The sequence below is a fragment of the Stegodyphus dumicola genome, chromosome 4, assembly GCF_044657685.1.
Source record: "Stegodyphus dumicola isolate Sdum_Otavi_A_Nest chromosome 4, ASM4465768v1".
In the NCBI taxonomy this organism is placed as follows: domain Eukaryota; kingdom Metazoa; phylum Arthropoda; class Arachnida; order Araneae; family Eresidae; genus Stegodyphus; species Stegodyphus dumicola.
The window spans coordinates 108,413,941-108,429,615 of NC_140771.1; the positions used below are offsets into that span (position 1 = coordinate 108,413,941).

Genomic DNA, 15,675 nt, shown 5'->3' on the forward strand with positions numbered 1-15,675 from the left:
ATCTGTAACTTCTAAAGTAGAATAAAAAGGGAGTTAAACCCTTCTTAAGAGTTTTGTATACTTTCCAGTTCATAGCAGTCACTATTATTGTTGCATGCAGGTTGGGGCCGCGCAACACCACGTTTCTTCTAAATATTTCGATTTCGTGAAAGAATGGTTTTGAGAATTACGATTTAAATACAAAATAATCGAGTGTTTTATTAGCTAATTAATTACCTTTACCAAATACTAGACTCAAGGAATATATCTTTACTGTAATGGCGAGTTATAGCTCTTCTCCTAAACTCACTGTGGGTACAAGAGATATACAAAATAAAAATCTCAACTGTATTTTCTCACCGCTCGTGAGTTGCTTTAAAATAACAAACTTAATTCTCCTTGACTAACAGCTACTGAATGGAACGTACAATAAATTAACTGGCTACAACACCAGTACGCCTAATCGATGCTACAAATATCAACTGGATCGAATTGCTAAACTCTTCTAAAGTTCATACTTACCGAACCATGCCGAATGCTAGGCCTTCACCTTTAATTTAACCACCGGCTTTCTCTCTAAGGGGTAAGAAAACGTCACTAGCAGTAGTCAGATCTCAACTACAAGTCATGCCAGTTACGATTTCGGTTCTCAATTTAAACTACGCCGCTTGCCATAAAGATCTGCATAAGCCTCTAGACTGAGAGAGTATATGAAGAAAGGAATCATTAAACGAATGACTCAAAATTAAATATTAACGATTAGGAAAATTTAATGAAATGTCACACTAACCAATTCCAGGCAAAAGACTGGTATCCTGAAATCGACTTTATTACAAGTTAAATCTTACTTTTAAAATCCGACTGTCTTTTATAGCTCCGTGACAAGTTTGCAGCTTACATATTTTCTTTTTTCGCAACTTCCCAGTTTGACTTGGAAGGAAAAAGATCTTTTAAAGCGTTTACTTAAAATAGCATCTCTTCATGTCATTAAAGTTATCCTCTTACAGGATAGTTATATATGCACTGTCCTCCTCTAGGGTCATTGTGCATGTGTGGACGCCATCAAAGCGTACATACTTTGGTAATGAGTACACCTTAACACTGCAAGCTATCCTAATTTCTGAAAAAGAAGGAATGTTTTAATTACAAGTGCCGGCTATAGAAACTAATTTTTTCCCTTACATATTTTAACTTTTCAAATACCCATTACAGAATTTAAATGTGTTTACAAGAAATCACCAATTGTTTTTTGCAGAATTCAACACATTTCAAAAAGCATTTAGCTTTCATATATCTTATTCAGAAGTCAAACAACAAAAATCAGCGTTATATTTTCAAAATTTTCACAGGACTAGTTTCGATGGTTTTACCGAACCACCATCCTCAGCTGCAAAACCGCAAAATTTATATATCTTTCCAAAATTACAAGCTACCTGTAACATTTGAAGTTCAAACTGAATTTGAATACTTTCAACTATTCATAAATGTTTAAAACACTGTTACTGTCGCCTCAACTCTTGAATTACGTTACACACTAATAAAAAAAAAAACTAACTTAGGTTTTAGCATGTACACTGGGTAAAAAAAAGGGGGGACAGTTTTATATCTCCCGTTCTACTGGGCCGATTGACGAAATTAAAATTGCGTTTTTAGGTAATAGTAACACAAAATAGGTGTCTCTAAAGAGCGACTTAGGATATATATATATTAGATTTATCTGTAGCTTCATTCTAACATAGGTATTTTGATACAAAATCGGACTTTTTCTGAAATAACATGCCGCTTTTTTTTCCGTATTTCGATTCTCTGACTCAAATTATACCAGACTACCAAGTTTTGTAAAAATTGCATGAGTAGTTTTTAAAACATTAGCTCTCAAAATTTTAACTCCTCAATTTTAATTGAATTTGGTATATATATATCTATTAATATCTCATTTTTTATTGAACTTTTTTTTATTCTTCCTTTGACATTTCAAAATACTGATTTATTCCAAATAAAATTAACCCATTTTTTATGATTTATTTTTTAAATTTGTATTTTTGAATAATTTTCATAAATTTTTCGAAAAAAAATTTTGAATTACAACCTATAATTCAAAATCCATCCTCATTACCATCATCTTAAAGAAGTTGTATTTCTAAGCCTACCTGCAAAAAATTAGACTTTTTTATTCAAAATTTTCTGAGATATACACGAATTTACATATTTGCACGTTTTGAAGCTTAGTAGCTTATTTTTGAGCGATAATAACGCCAAATGTGGTTTATGGATTTTGTTACAGATATTTTTAACCTTAGATTTTGCTATTTTTAACCTTAGATTTCAAATAAATTTTTACGGTGAATTAATTGTACGAAATGTTTTCCCTCAATGATGCGTAATAAATATTTACTAATACCATGTGAAAAGCTATTTTTTTAAAATTATAGATGATATTATTCAAATTTTTAACTTTTTAAAAAATTTCTTTTTTTCTTCCTTTTTTTAAAAGAATATTTGTAATTATAAATTTTTACATTTGCCGTGTTATCATCTGCTACTTTACTTTAACTTCATTTAAATTGAACTATTTAAAACTGAGAAAGTCCTTTGATAATTATTTTCAGAATGTTTTTAAGCAAACAGAACGTTGAGAGTTTGTGTCATGTCTCAGCTTTAAAAAATATACATAAATATAAATTTTTGCACTAATCCTCTTAGAAAGAATACTTTAAGTAGTAATTTTCTCTCGTGTTGTAAAAAAAAAAATCTTCTTTAATACAGAAATTTTTAGGTTTAAAAACCTTAAATAATATGATTAAGATTTTTTGCGCACGATATAAGTATTGGGTTACTCGGTGGTACAGGAGCACTGCTGAAGTTTTCTTTCTCATTTAACAGAAAATTTTTAATTCAAATATTTATCCTTTGGATTTTGCTTTAAACTTTATTTATAGTTAAAATGTCTAGAAGCGGTCTTCAGCTGAAATGCATTTAATGCAACTGATATTTTAAAAAAATGGCAAGAATGCAAAATTTATGGAAGTGTAAGAATCTAAAATTTTTAATTTTCTTGTGTCAGCTCTGAAAACAAATGTAGAAAAAAAGGAAATTAGTGGGGGGGGGGAGCAAAAATTTAAAGGGGAATCTACTTCAAGGAAGTTGGGTGTTCAAAGAGAAGACACTTGGACGTGTACACCAGCAAATAGCACCAATTGAGTTTGTGCTAACGGACAAAAACGGTATCATTGCATATTAAAGCGAAGAGCGACTGGTTTTTGATTATATGGTTGTATAAATTTAATTTACTTCATGGAACATCATATCGTATCAAAAACGAAGCATCCCTTGATTTCTCAGTCGAATTATTTAAAGATTCCGGAATTTATCCAGTGACGTATATCAGTTAAAGCCGTTTTCCTTCTTGATGAAACCAGTCTTTCCTTTCATCTCACGCCTTCAAAATGGTTAGCCTGTAAAGACTGATAAAGGCTCTGACTAAATGCTGATGAAACGGATTGCTTAGGACTAGTAAGTTACGGCAAAGCCGGGTTATCTGCCTTAAAGGAGGTATGCCTTCGTGAAGAATTTCTAAGCAAAACCAGCTCGTATATACGCTGCACATAAGAAAAACCACGAAAACGTCCATGCAACCAGCCCATTCGTCGGGATTCGAATCCCGAAGTGAACTACCAGTACTCAGCGACTTTACCACTCGGCCGTTTGTGGGCCCTTTTGAAATGGAAGGCTCTAAATTTATTTAAAATTATTGTCAGAAATACCAAGATGTTCGAAAAGTTTGATGCTTTTTAATGTACTTACAGAATGCCTGAAGAAAAAGAGCAAGCCATTAAGAAGAAGAAATAAATTTTTGAATAAAATTTAGTATTTTTTAATTTAATTTTTTTTAGTTTTATGATATTTGATTCTTGGGATTTCAAAAATAAAATATTTGACTAAATTATAAATAACAATTAATTAATAACTAGAAACAAATTTTTAGAATAAGAGATTTTTAAACCACAACTTGAATTCAACAGACCAAAAATCATAGTTAATTAGCCTGAGTTAATTATGAATTTTACATAAAAAATTTTCGAAATAGATAATTAAAGAAAACACTGTGACAACTTGGACTTCAACAAAAACTTCTTACAAGAACTAATTTTACGACTTTTTATTGCAAGTACACACATTATTATTATTATTATTTGACTATGAAATTTAATTTAATTAACTTTAAAATTTATGAATCTTTGATTTTTACTTTAAATTGGAATTGTTACTAAAAACATTCCAAGTTACATACATAACCAAGTAACAAAGTTATGCATGAGGAAAACCTCCTCTTGGAAATTCTTTTTGTAAATTCCTATTGCCAACTCTGACTTGAAAATTCTTCTTGGAAATTCCTATTGCCAATCCGGATCCGAGCCCGGATCAGTCTTCATGCGGTTTTATTCATTCGATCTTTGGTAACGCAAGAAACTGATAGTAGAAAATAATGTAAGTGAATTAGTTCTTGAGTATGTTAGTGAATTTTGTAATGAAAATTTTATATTAAATTTGCTGAAGAATGTAGACTATTTCAGTGAACGGGAATTATTATTTGCAAAGACAGTATAAAAATAAATTTTTTTGTTTACAAAAATCTCTCCTCCTCATCACCGTCTTCATAAAATTTTATTCCTTACTCTGATATGTCTACAATTAGTATTGAGGAAAATAAAAAACACATTCAGCTATGCTTATTGCTTTCTTATTTTATTATTTCTGTCAAATTTTCTCTTTAACTCTGGAGTTTTAAAAATATTAAAAAACAGTTATGTAATAGAATATAAAATATAAAAGAATTGGAAATTATAAGGAAATATATAAACTAAAATGTAACATTTTAATTCCCATAATTTTCTTTTCAGATAAAACTTACAAGGCTGCATCTTTACTTTAGCGCTTCGAAGATTACGATGAACATCACTTTTCCCATCAAAATAAATCTTGGATAGTGATTAAGCTGACTCAGCCAGATATAACGGATTACGTTCAAAGCTATTGTCAGACTTCTCATTATGTACATGTAGCTACGTTTTAACATCGGCTTACCGTAAAATATTCTGGTTTCGCCGATATTTAAAAATTTTAATGTTGAGGCCTTCTATTCCAGAAGTCTTTAAAATGACATTTAATGCACAAGATAATGAATGATAGCTTTAAATTCACAGATTTATGGTTTTGGGGGGGGGCTTTCAGAAGGACTGATTTGAAATTCTTATAACAGAAGGCTTTTTTAATATGGATATTGCTTTAGTTCCAAACTAGTACGGATCTTCAGTGTAAGATTATTATGAAATTAATGTAAAAAGATATAAGTTTCATCCCTGACTCCTGACTGTAGGATATTTTAAATGTTTCATTTTCTGAACTTTCTGAAACTTGTAATTGCATCTTAAATATGAAATGCCTTTGTAGCAATAAATTTTTCAAATCCTAATTTTTCCTATCAGCTTATATAAAATTTATGATCAGTCTTATTCCGAATACAACATCGCTTTGAAACACATTTCGGTTACAAAAAGCATTTCGTCAAATTACCCTCTAAAACTGGCATCTCCTTTTCATATCATTTACGTTGAATTTATGCTAATCGAGAATACTCCGCATATATAACAGTGAAATAATATACCAATCAAAATTTTATGTAGAAATTAGATAAAAGCACTATTTGCGCTGAAGATTTAAATCTTAAACAATGAAAAATCCATCTGAGACGTTCCAATTCTATAACTGTTCCAGTTCGTGAGTTAAAATTTTAGCAATGTATTTACCATTTTTTAAGCTTCATTTAATGTTTTAAGGAAACTTAAGATTTGGTTTTGTCTTGCTTCTTTTTGGGGGAATAATCCTACTGATGTAACCTAATTAGAAAAGGCCTACACATTGTATTTTGGCAAAGTAGGAGTGCGAGAAAGGCTGCGTCTGTTGTTGGCATAATCCTTGAAGACCATATAGAGGACGATTTTACCTTATTCCATTCTAATTTTGGAGGCGAGAACCCGAGGATTCATTGTAAAACGTTAATATTTTGAGTACATTTTGGTCAAAACATTTCGTTTGGCATCGAAAATGCATTCTTCCTTTTTGTCGAAAAGGCTCTCTTAGTGACTTTTGGTGTCTGCATTTGATTTTACGTTTATTCCCATCACAAATTAACGAAGATGCGCAGTTAAAATTAAAGTAATGTCATGCGCGTTAACTTTAAATTCAATTATTTAACATTAGAAGCACATGCATTAAACTCGAATAAAGATTTTGGAATTTCAATTTGGAAAATAGGAAAAATCGGGACAAAAAATACAGGATTTCAAAATGGAATACTTTTGAAGCATGCAAATAAAAAAGAAAATAAAACTGTTCTATTTTTGTATTTGGCTTTATTACTACTGTGGTTGATTTTGGTGTGAACACATTTAAGGAACTCATCAAAAATATCTCTCTTGTTTCATTGTGACCATATAGCGAAAACAAAATAAGATTTTCGAGCAGAGACAATGCAAGATCTTAGGGCAATTTTTATCTGTATGTATGATAAGTTTTCTCACAATTTTGGAGCAAAGTTCCAAAGTAGCATTATTATTGCCGTTTCAATGATTCTCAGACTTACTTGAACAATGCTTCAGAGATACTTTTATATTTATGAATAAATTAAACTTCATAAATTTTAATTTATGAATAAATTAAAAATTAAAAAAAATATGAATAGAAAGTTACACGGAGATTTATGAATAAACATTAACATTAAGTAGATTTTCTAGTCTTTATTTTCTTTGAAATAGGATAAATGATTTTGAATAACTATATATCTTGAATAATTTTAATTTTGATGTTTAAAATCATATAAATTTAAGAAGGCAAGGAAAGTTATTAATCTTGCTGAAAATATCGAATTATTTATCTGAAATTCAGTATATCTGTATGGCCGATGATATCTTTTATATGACATTTATATGTGGTATTGGAATTCTATGGAAATGAAAATACTTTTATTACTAAACACTTATACTAGTATCTTGTCATTTAACTTTTCCAAATTTTGCATGTAAGTTTTATGCTGGCTTTCCTGTTAAAAATGTATATCGTAATGCTTTATGGATGTTCAGACAAATGCAGGTGTAAGATAATTAAAAAATTTTATTCTTATTAAAATCCTTATAAACACGTTTATATTCAATTTTTTTTTTTTTTGTGTATTGCAATATGAAAGACATGTCTGATAATAGCATAAAGATTAGTAATACTTACTTATATTTTAAGGACGAAATCGCCGTTGTATTGACAAAAACTTTGGCAGTCTATTTATTTTATGGGATCGAATATTTGGAACATTTGAACCAGAAGGGAACAAAGCAATTTCTTATGGAGTGACGCAGCCTATCCAGACTTTTAACCCAATTTCTATTCAGGTAATAAATTTCAATATGTTTCTTGCTAAGTTGTATTTATGAGATTATATGAACATTTCGAATTTTATATGATGTTTAAATCTCCTGATATATGCATATATGTACATGTGTATATATATGTAGATATATATGTTACCGGCAATGTAAAGTCCATGAATGAATGTCCGCAATGAAAATCTGCATTCTACAGAATACTTAGGTCTTTGATAGAACGCCGAAATCTGGCCGGCAATATATGATACATTTCCTAGGTATTTTATAGAATGCCAAATGACAAACCGATAAACTATGAAATACATTTCTAATTTTGTATACTCATACATAATTCACACATATAATACATTTATTCTACATACTTCCATGTATTTCATACATTGTTTTCTTTAATAAGAAAGGCATAAAATTTGTTTTGCTTTACGTACGTATTTTGAATAAAAGTGTTTTAATGGCTCTCTTTCATTATTTTTTCAAAATAATATTTGTATTTTTGAGGAATGTACGTCTTTTAAATTGTTTTAGCTTTTAAATAACAGTTTTTTCCCTCTCTTCTCTTATGTTGCTATTGGTTCTTTACAATGCTGTTCTTTGCCAAATGTTTTATACTTTAATTTTTTCCAACTTCATTTCTGTTTTTTTTTTTTTTTTTTTTTTTTTTTTTTTTTTTTTTAATGTGCTGATCGATTTGCGCAAGAAAATACTTGTTGCGGCGGACCACACAGAGATGGGAAAATCATGTGTGCAGTCACCACAAATCACTGTTTTCAAGCTGTTACGAAGCGTGATATGACATGGTCTGACATTGCAGACGCAATAGTTCTTTCCTGTTGACAATACACGAGACATAATTTCACGACCAGTGTTAATAAATTTTAGCATTCTGCGCTGTGTCTGTCGTCAAAGCCTCTCGATTTCAGGAAGGCTGACGAACCAATAATCTTGTTTTTCCTGATATCGTTCCAGATATACGGAATCAAAGGATGTAAAGTACAACTGAAAAATTAAGGAGGCGGGACTAATTCAGTCTGGAGATTGTTTCCAACAGAACAGCAACACGCCAGAATGCTTTGGAACTCTCGACTAGAGAGACTAGCCGTTAGCAAGATCCTCACATTGTAGAGTCATTAGGTTAATTGGAAGCAGAAAAGATGAAAAATATGCAACCGCCTTCCCCGGGAATCGAACCACGGATCTCTGGAATACCGGGCCAGCGTGCTACCGTTACACCACGAAGGCACGCTAGGGAAGTGGGAGAAATACCTTATAACATAACGAATACTATAACTTTACATACAATAATTATTCCATGTTTTCCATGTTATTATGTATTATAATAGAGCTTCTCCTAAATTTGTAATAAATATATTTTGGGTTCAAAAATGCAGTAGGTAATACACATCCTTAACCAATGTACTAAACAAATAGCGTCTTAGTCGGTTACTAATCCTTACATGGAGTCATGAGAGCAACCTGCCGCCGGTTACAACATAATTGTTGCCATTTGAAAATTTGGAATTTTTTTTCTATCAGTAAACGTAACCATAAGAATTCTATTGTTTTAAACCATCACAATCTAGAGCGCATACCTTCAAATAAAAAAATAACGATATTAAATTTCATTTCGATTAGTTGAGCTGATAGGCCATTAGGGGTTCATATATCGGGGAAGTTTTTTTTTATGACAATCCTGTACATCGTGTCCACAAAAGTCCTTACCCAGCCTTGATTTTTGCAACCGTTAGTCGTAAACATATATTTCCATTACAAAACTATTTTAAATAACACACAGATTCATGTTTCCATACTTTTAAGTATCAAATAATTAATTTTGCATAAAGTGCAAAATCCAACGATTTGCACTTGCTCGACTCCTATACTTCGAAAATTTTGTACTCCTCTTGGAAAAGTAAAAAGTTAGACACCTGTAGGACAAAAGTTAACAGAGATATTTAACTTCAGAATCTGCAGTTTTTGAGATCATTTGCAATTTGCATTGAGGGTTAACAAATAAATTAAGCAAATTAATATTTAACAAATAAATTAAAATAAACTGAGATTGATTTTTGTCTTACATGCTACTCAGTGGTCGACTTTTGTGATTAGCTAGTATCTTTAATTTACATACATATTTTACATTTGGTATGCCGAATGAATTTTCACGCGTGTCATTTATAAGTTTTCATTCATTTAAGTCATTTATAAGTCTAAAACTGCATCTTAATATATCAGAAAATATTTTCTAATGTGGTATTTTATTTTTAGTTACGTATAATTACAAAGATTTTGCTCTTCAATATGTGGACGGTTCCTGAATAAGATCTCCTATTTTAATATAAAAAAAGCTGATGTGTACACCGCATGACTTCCTTGTACGGAATATTATATTATGCGGATTTTTTTCTGCACTTCATTTAAACTTACCGAATTGAATTAAATCTACTTCGTCGATAGGACATAAACCACAATAGAATAAATGCACTCTTTAAAATTCACTATATTTATTTACCATAGCGACACTCTGGCGCTAGGTTTACTTAGCAGCGTTACATCTCAGCGTTTTTATAACAAGCACAAAATTGTTTCAAATACAGGAACAGGAGGAACGTATAAAGTATACATTTCATAATTATAACAAAATTGATTTCTTTAAATGTAAAAACGCGAAAACGTGAATATTTACGTCATTTCAAACATTTTTGTAAGTGAAAGTATATGTCTACGACCGACGGTTACGAAAATAAAGGCCAGGTAAAGACTTTTGTGGACACGGTGGATATATATATATATATATATATATGTATATATATATATAGAGAGAGATAGATATAGATATAAATATAGATATATATCCACATGCATATATATAGACAAGAAAATACGATAAAAATGCTTTAAAAATAATTGCCGACCTCAAACTTAACGATTCTAGATTTAGTACTCTCCATGTATATTCATCTGTTCTCTCAAATTCGAGATCCTTCTATATTATGTAACAACCTAAGATTAATCAGTCATAGCTTACAGTGCTTTTTCCATGTACTTAGTGTGGCTCTTGGCACAAAAAACTACGTCATTCTTTTCCTAGCTTCGCCGCTGCTAAGATATCCTCGCTGCTTTGCTTCCCGAATGCCTACGTCATTCCTTTAAAAAACCAATGTACATAACAACTTACCCTATTTAATTATATTGAATAAATATATTCATTAGAGTTTCATTAGAGTCATATTCAAGAGTTTATTCAAACAAGTATGTGTAAAAAAAAACTCTGTTTAAGAAAAAAGAAATGTTTTTCCCTCTTTCTTTGTTTATGTCAAAGAAAACAAATAACAAAAGAGAGACAGAGCGATTTCTTTTATGTTTAAAAAGAGGAGAGGGGAGAAACTCGCTTTCCATTTGATTCTGATTAGACTATTTTAAACACCACTTTTTGTGAGGAAGGAAAAGAGTATGATGAAATAATATATTTTTGTGTTCTAATTAATAATATTAACGGCAAAAATTTCTTAATTTGCAAGTTCATCTTTTTAACATTTAGAAAAAATTAATTAACTGTCCCCAAAAATGCGATTATTTGGTTTAATTATTGAACAAATGCTTAGTAATATTATATGGAGTATTTGCTTTAATGTACTAGACAATTTGAGCCAGCAATAACATTTTAAAATAACATTTTTAACCACATATTTTAATTTCTGTTTAAGATTTCCTCTAATTTAAGTTGCAATATTTCAAACATCGTCCCAACAAGTTGTGCCAGAGTTTGGAATATCATTAAATTCGAACTGAGCTGCTGAGTTACACAACATGTCTATTCGTTTTTCATCAGAATAGCAGAGCAGAATAGTTTTTCTGTTCACTTGTTCCAAGAGGGAAAAAAAGAGCAATGTAAATGTAAATATTCGGTTAAACGTTTGTAAAGATGTGTTCTTCTTCTGATTAATAAATCTTTAGATGAGCGTCATATGCAACTTTTACGGTTTCGAGTCTATTGACAAATTCTCTCCAGATCGGGCATGCAGATAAGCCAAATACAACTGAAACCTAACTTCGATTTGATGCTACACTTCTGTTCCACCAAATTCAAATTCTTCTTGCGTTAACTCAGTAATCATCCAATTTGGCGGCACACTATCCAAATGAAAAAATCACAGTTGACTGCTATGATCCAATTGCTAAAAACCTACGCTCAAATCTATTAAGAAAATTGTTCGAAGCCGTTTCTTACTAAAGAATGGATTAGTCACAAGGGAGTATGTCAGAGGCATCCAATCTTCAAATCGGCTTCTTGGGACACTAACGACGCCTACCTAGTACTATCCCATGTCGAGGCTTATTGATAAAAAGAAACAATGTGCATAGAACCCTGTTTGAATCAATGAATGTTAATTCAAGAACTTTTTTAAAATATCTTTGCAGTAAATATATTTCAAACTTTTTCAGGTGAAAATTTAGGATCTTTCTGGGTTCTTAAAATGCATTTGAAATAGTACGTAACTCATGGCCACAACGATTCACGTGATCCGTTTTCTATCTAAAAACCATAATTATTTTAATAATTATCATTTAATTCGACCTGAGCTGCTGAATTACGTCAGTTAACAATTATCTTACCTTGGCATTATTTTTGGTGTTTCATCAAAGCTCTTAATTATGCACAAAAATTACTACTGAATATTGCATATACTTTTAATGACTTGCGATTTTAGATACTATATCAGCAGACGAGGCAAAGTAGTGCAGAAAATCCTAATAATATTTAAATGTTTAACTGTTAGTAAAATTATCAATCATATCTTTTTAGTGTCATAGTTTAAAACTTTTGTCTTTATCTGACAGACAAATCATTTACAAACCATATGGAAGCGTCTTCATGTGGTCGATGGATTCTTCAACAAATTATGCGTTATTTTTAAAGGCCCAGGATGGAGCCCAGGAAAGCCATGGTTAGGATATTTGGAAGATATTCCAGAGGTATAAAGACTCTACTAAATGCTTTTTCAGTTTAATTTTATGTAATATTTGGATAAAGATGTTTCTTTATATTTTCATGTAAAACAATAAATTTGATAGATATTACTAAAGCCATAATAATTCTAAATTTGAATTAAAAACCATACTTATTATTCTTTTCCTCACATTTTATATCTGAAGTTTACTCATTTATTACTCACTTCAGTTTTTTATGTTTACGTTCTGTTGATACTTAAATTTATTTTGCAAATGCCACGAAAGGTTCGTTGTAATGTCACTATAATTCTTACGAAAGAACTTGAATAATTGTTTGAATGGGAATGAGAAAATTAATAATAATGAAGAATCTTTTTATGATTTTTTTATCTCAGTGAAACAAAATAATTTCGATCTTGCATACCTTCTGTACATTTGTATCTACTTTTTAAGTCATTTCATTGAAACTAGAGATTTCATATTTGAATCAAAGAAGAACATTTTTGAATTTATTTCACTTCTTGTTATGCTCTTAAAATATTTGAAATAAATATTTTGCCACATAGAAATACCATGTATTTCATGTTTATCCTCCTAAAATATAATTGGCGAAACCTTAATTAAAATTATTTGTAAAAGCTGAAGCATTTTCTGTCAGGTATCACACAAAGAGATTTGTATAATTGCAAGCATGAAACATTACTCAATTTTCTCTCTGTCAAGAAATTATATTTGGAATTGTAAAATGTATTTTAACTGTTCTTTTCCTTAGAGAAAGAATTGAATATATATGTTACTCTAGAAATTGAAGATCGATAAATCTTAGAATTTTCGGGGTTCAGATTCTAGCGAACAGGCTGGCTGTATGGGCGTTTCTGAGGTTTTCAACATGTGTAACGTGTATACGAGCCACTTTACCTTAGAAAGCCCTCTGAAAAGGCGTCCCTTTTCTTAAGCAGATACTCCTCCAATGCTTTGCCATAACCAGATAAACCAAACAAACCAAGCCAAGAGGCATCTAAATAGCAGTATATTTGCTTTAAATTATTAATATATCTAATCTGTAGGGGTGTCAACAGTTCTGATTATCTGGGATGCTGAAAATACTGTAGTCGGGCCTACCGTTAAATCTTATTTAATCTACAATGGATGGTCCCGAACATTTAGTAAAATAGTTAAAGTTTTGGGATTTTACAAAAATAGGCAATGTTAGCTCTTGAGATTTGCAGTTAATTGATAAAAGCTAGATCAAACAAATGGTCGAGGATAAAATCAAATTGCTTAACCAAATTAAATAATTTTTAAGTATAGAAAAATAAAATTTGTTTAGCAAGCTATTATTAAAATTGCAGTTACTTTCACCGCGGCTGATGATAAATTATTACACTTACCGATAGCAACTCATCAAATATGAATATTTTCCTAGTTCGTTTTGACTTTTATCACCCGATGCTAGTAAAGTTTAAGTTTTGCCGGTCCGTTTTGAAATTTATCATACTTAGAAGTTTTATTGTAACTTATATATAATTTTAAAATGTTAATTTAAATTTTACGTGATTTATTCCAATTCTTACCTCAGTATTACTTAATGAACATAACAAGACTAAAAGTAGACACTTTGGCATGTTGTGTATTTGCCATTTTCTGTATTATAAACCAGGCGGACAGAAATATTACATGTAACTCACTGATTTCGAGACAGTCGGTCTCCCGAGGATTACATACGAAGCTAACCCAACCAAATAAATTTCCCATTCACATCTTAGTTTCGCCTTTCATCTGCTAAGAGTTTGTTTCAAAAGGGGGTTTGAAACAAAAACAACTCAAGTGGAATAGTCATGAAGACTGTGAAGGATTACAAAGGAAACCCTTCGAAATTACTAGAGTTGGCAATTCTATCTTATACATCAAAGGACTTGCAAAATACGCAAGAGTCATGAATAAATCAAAGCTTTCTCAAATTAGCATCATGGTATTTGGATAGCTAGTTTTCATATTTTTATTCCTAAGTTATGCTTAGTTTCAAGGAATCTTTCCAGACAACGTTTGAACTTCTGCGTTATTCAGTTAAATAGCTTCAGGAAACGAAATGTATAAATTACTGCTTATTCAGACCCTTGCGATTAGACGAGACCGTTAATTCCATATAGACAATAATGATGGAATTCATGTAATCATTATAAATAAAGTTCATTGAATTATCTATTAAGAGAAAACTGTGATATATCACTTCATAATTACTTTTGCTCTTCATCTCCTTAATTAAAATCCTTTGGGAGCGCATTTCAGCTTAAGCGGATAGTTTTCAAATGCATTTCGTGCATTGAAATATTTGCCTATCTTTATTTTCTTATTTTTTAAACTTTGTAGTTATTTATGAGAAGAGAGTTTATTTTGTAATACTGTTATGTAGGCAGTTTCTTTCACGTTTAGCAGGACTTAGGACTTATTAATTGACTGCATCTTAGTAATTGTATTTAAGGTTTTCAAATATCGAAGAAAATATCTCAATGACATTGACGAATGAAGTTTTCGGCTGAAATTTTGTTTTGAAATTTAAGTGAAAGAAAGCAAATAATTTCACATTTGTTAGAACTTGGGTAATTTAAATGTTAATTATCAGCTAATTTATTAACCGTTTTGTTCTAGCTGTTGCTGTTTCGTTTATCTCAACTTATATTCTTTTGTTATATGAAGTATTTAAACGTTTTTTTTTTATCAAATTTACCTGCTTCTCTTCACCAATTTTGGGCATGTCTGTTTTTCAATTCTATGTGATCTTTTCCTTCAATTCATATTTATTGAGAATTGGAGACTTAAGTATGTAGATTTCAAATCAAACTCTAGATCAAACTTTAAAATTTTTCTTCTTATTAGGAGCCTTAAACTAAGGACTTCTGGCGAGTTTTCGCCTTTTCCTATAAAATGCCACAACTGGGGAAACATAATGAAATTTTAAAATAGATCCTGTAATGCACGTTTGTTTTGTGTACTCTGGTAACAAACAGAATTACGATTACAGTGCAAGTCTGCAAATCAAATAGAATTACAAAGCATGACCTTTCGTTTTCAGTGTCAAACACAGTGACAGTGCTCAGTTTATTCAATTACAGCAAAACATTCAAAGGTTGTCTGTTTAAAGGTAGGACATCCTCCTTGGAGAACTTTCTAAGAAAAAATCTCTCGTATAAAGTTGTCCAAAAATTTCGTAGAACTCCCCACAAAGCAATCGGCTATTAGAAACCTAGCAACATTCCTCTTCTTTCCTGTTCATCAATCACACTTTTCAATCGTTCTAACAAAACAACTG

The 15,675-nt window shown here is 30.7% G+C and overlaps 1 protein-coding gene across 1 annotated transcript in view; it reads left to right on the forward strand.

Annotated features, from left to right (window-relative positions):
• The window catches only part of LOC118197707 (alkylglycerol monooxygenase-like), a 94,089-nt gene that overhangs the window by 63,722 nt on the left and 14,692 nt on the right, over positions 1 to 15,675 (forward strand). Inside the window, exons 7-8 of the mRNA XM_085815330.1 lie at positions 7,273 to 7,421; positions 12,255 to 12,389. Coding sequence (XP_085671456.1) covers positions 7,273 to 7,421; positions 12,255 to 12,389 — 284 coding nt within the window. The remainder of the gene's footprint in view (positions 1 to 7,272; positions 7,422 to 12,254; positions 12,390 to 15,675) is intronic.